Source organism: Thermobia domestica, chromosome 1 (assembly GCF_964235325.1).
Source record: "Thermobia domestica chromosome 1, izTheDome1.hap1.1, whole genome shotgun sequence".
Lineage (NCBI taxonomy): Eukaryota > Metazoa > Arthropoda > Insecta > Zygentoma > Lepismatidae > Thermobia > Thermobia domestica.
This window is the reverse complement of record NC_137454.1, coordinates 22,005,169-22,008,929: the sequence shown is the minus strand read 5'-3', so window position 1 is coordinate 22,008,929 and position 3,761 is coordinate 22,005,169. Positions and strand designations below refer to the sequence as shown.

Here is a 3,761-nt window from a genome sequence, read left to right as displayed (position 1 = left end):
TCGTTACTTTCGCATAATTCAACCATGGGGTTACCTTGCGCGAAGTAGTTCCCTTCGCTTGCCAAGTAGTTCCATGTTTATAATCGCTTATACAGGAAAATAAACACAAATTCTGCTCTCGTTACATGTTATCAAGCACACAAATGAGCAAAATATCCATTTCGGATATAGTATACATGAAGCTGCATCAGTTCCCGAAGGAGCAGGACGCTCATACTTTTACTAATTATTCATTGAGTATGTACGAACTTACAAAAGGGTAACAAAGCGACTTTTATTTACTTATCGACTGATACGAAAATAAAAAAGAACGTATCTGTACTTTATATCTGCATGTGTAGTGCCCTTGTACTTTATCTATGACTATGTGTGTGTGGGGGGGGAGGAATTTAACGCATATCGCATGTCTTGTGCACATGGATACTTCTTACTATTGCACTACGTAGAAAATTTATGGTATTTCATATAGAAGTGGTAATAGAACACAGAAGAAACGCAGATCAGGGAGTTCTCATGTATACTATTACCGTGTAAATGATTATGTTTTGTTAGATTTTAAGTTAACGTTTTTTATTAAACTTTATACCAATCAAGAAGGAAACATTAAACACTGAAGAAAAGAAGATGCCCCACAATCAATTTTTAACATCATTGAGTATTTGTTTCAAAGTCCCTTTAGCATATTTCTCATGAACAGTGTCAGAATCGCCAATAAATCTACCATTCACGAATACTTGAGGGACAGTATCAATTCCTGTCATGGTTCCCAAAGCCTTCTGGATACTCAGTCCTTCCTGCATTCGATCCAGATCAACACTTTTGTACTCTTGACCAATCGCATCTAACAACTGCTTCACTCTCAAGCTGTAAGAACAATCACTTTTGGCAAACACAACGATTTTACTAGCTTTTAATATATCATTGATTATTTTCGCCATCGACCCATCAACAAAGTATTGTAAACCCTACAGTCAAATGCCAAAACTTTTTTCTTCTTTCTTTCTTCTTGACCACAACCCAGATTATATATCTTCAGGTGCAGACGTAAGTCTGAATCACCCAAATCACTGAGTGTTGGTATAAATAATTGCTTTGTACAACGTAGAAATTAATGAAAATGACGGATGATGATGAAAAATGGCAGATAATCTCGTTTCTTTATCAAGATTCCTCAAAAGACGTTTTGCTTTCTCTCAGGAGTAAAGGAACTGTTTCAATGGCGTTGATGCTACAATTTTCGTATCTAGTTTTAATTAACTCGAACTTCAAATATTCGACAGACAGAACAAAAGTACTCTTGTGTATACATTGGATAATATCTTCCTGTTCTATCTTCAGCATTTTGTTGCACATTTTGGATCTTATCTTACATTTAGACAGAACAGGAATACGTGTTCTGCCTAATCTATTCAAAAATTGCGAGATATGCAGCAAACCGGTAAATGTGCATTAAAATATGCAGCAAAGAGGTAAGTATGCATTAAAATATGTAGTAAAGAGGTAAATATGCACTAAAATATGGTAGTCAAGGTAGGCCTTACCTACGGGCGCAAGGCGTTTTGGCATTTTAGGGCGCGGCCCAGGTTTTTAATTAAAAAAAGGAAGTAAATTATATAAATAGAGCCCCAAGTTTTCACGATCTTCATTTCCGAACATGGCAAGAATAAAAAAATCCTGCTCACTTCGCTGGCAGTTTATTACATTTGCGTATCAAATTATTGTCACTACTGTAAACTCGTCGAGGTTATAGCACTGTTTGATTAAAAAATTAATCCTACTGTGTTAATAGGATATCAGTCCTATATTACATGTACTGAGCTTACTAACTTTAAATAAAAATCCCCCTGCGCAACGGGCTTTCAACAATAATGACAAATTCTATGACCTACAAGATCTGAATTAAAACGAGTTAAAAAAAAAAAGTGTTGCCATGATTATGAGTCTCAGCACAATTGCCACGTACCGCGACTATACAGAACCAAGCACAAGCACCGGGGATAGGGCAAACTGGGCAACTGTCCGGGGCACCAACGTCAGGGTGCGCTCAAACGCGCGCACCCCCAAATAAATTTTCGAACGTATTTTCTAATATCACTGCAATAAAATGTAAATATAGGCTAGAACTAGGAGGAGGGCGCCGAAAAGACACCTTTCCTGCATTTCCCACAGTTCGAAATTGTAGAAAGCTTTCATGGATTTTATGATATGGACGAACACTGTGCAGAAAATTATGAAGATTTAATACTAAAAGTTCTCTTTAAAAAAATAGACTGACATTAAGAAGTGCAGAGGACAAGGCTACGATGGAGCAGCTGTTATGAATGGTCGTATTTCTGGCTTGCAAACGTGGATTCAAAAACATGCCAAGAATGCCATATATGTTCACTGCGCAGCATATAATCTGAACCTAGTGTTATCGGATACTGCAAAAGTTAACATAGAAGCTGTTAATTTCTTTGCCACTCTACAAGATATACAGAGACTCACTTTAATATTCGGCCACCCCATATTGTTCTCATTTATGTCAAAGGACGCATTAATGTAAATATATAGAAATTTGTAAGCGATGACAAGGAACAACTATCATGTCTCTTGTACTATTTTGTAATGTGTTGAAGGTGTAAATGTAAACTATGCTTAACTAACTCCTATGTTTCTACAAACTGCCTTCATATCATGCCACTTTAATATTCGGCCACTAGAGTGACTTGATGATCTTACTGCTGTATCTCCAGTTTACAGGACAATATGATTGGGGGAAGGAACGTCGTATTGTTAACTCATTTCTCGTCTTCGTGTTAGAAAGTGTGAATGGGTATTGGCTTTGCAGTATAAAACCTTCAATGGGGCGAAAAGGTTGTAACACAACGTTTGAGCAACGCCAGCTGGTCATTTTTCGTCATAAAAGGGGTATTCCAATATGTATATTGCCCGTCTCTTGAATATACCAGGAAGTACAGTCGGTGATATCTTGCGACGTTATAAGAACGAAAACAGGATAGAATCCGTGAAGCAGAAGGGTTGCCCTAGCAAGCTAAATGAACGAGACAAACATGTGTGTGTGAGAAAAGTTAAGAAAAACCCAAAATTAAGTGCACCGAAGATTGCAGCGGAATTGTTGCAAGGATGTAGAAAGGATGTACACCCACAGATTGTTCGGAAAGTACTGAGAAACGAAGGATACCACGGAAAGGTAGCTAGAAAGAAACCATTTGTCAACAAAGTGAGCAGAAAGAAACGGCTTCAGTTCGCTAAAATCTACGTGCAAATGGAACCAGGAAGATTGAAAGATGTTATTGTTGCTGAGGAAAGGAAATTCAGCATTTTAAAGTCAGATAGCAGGGTTCTAGTGTGACGAAAGGCTAATGAAGAACTAAGGAAACTGAATTTACTAGCAACAGTCAAATATGGTGGTGGTAACATAATGGTTTGGGGGTGTATATCTGCTGTCGGTGTGGATGAACTCAGGTTTATAAGTGCTATAATAACAAAAGAACAATACCTCAGTATTCTAAAAGAGACTTTACACAAGAGTGCTGACAAATTTGGAATCCGAGAGACTTAAATTTTATCACGACAACGGCCCAAAACATAAGGCGTATGTTGTACATGAGCGGCTTCTGTACAACTGCTCCAAAGTTATCGAAACTCCACCACAAAGTCCGGACCTCAATCCCATTGAAAATTTGTGGGATGAACTCGACGCTAAAGTTCGGAAAGTGGCGGTAACATCAAAGGAGGAACTTGAGAGAAGGTTAACA

The 3,761-nt window shown here is 37.8% G+C and overlaps 1 protein-coding gene and 1 pseudogene across 1 annotated transcript; one reads left to right on the top strand and one right to left on the bottom strand.

Moving 5' to 3' along the window:
- Window positions 1-549: 549 nt before the first annotated feature.
- LOC145665941 (uncharacterized) lies at window positions 550-988 on the bottom strand (annotated as a pseudogene).
- Window positions 989-2,920: 1,932 nt separating this feature from the next.
- Window positions 2,921-3,355, top strand: LOC145694590 (uncharacterized). The gene has a single exon (XM_081771404.1). It carries the CDS (start codon window positions 2,921-2,923, stop codon window positions 3,353-3,355), a length of 435 nt encoding a protein of 144 aa, XP_081627530.1.
- The last annotated feature ends 406 nt before the right edge of the window (window positions 3,356-3,761 follow it).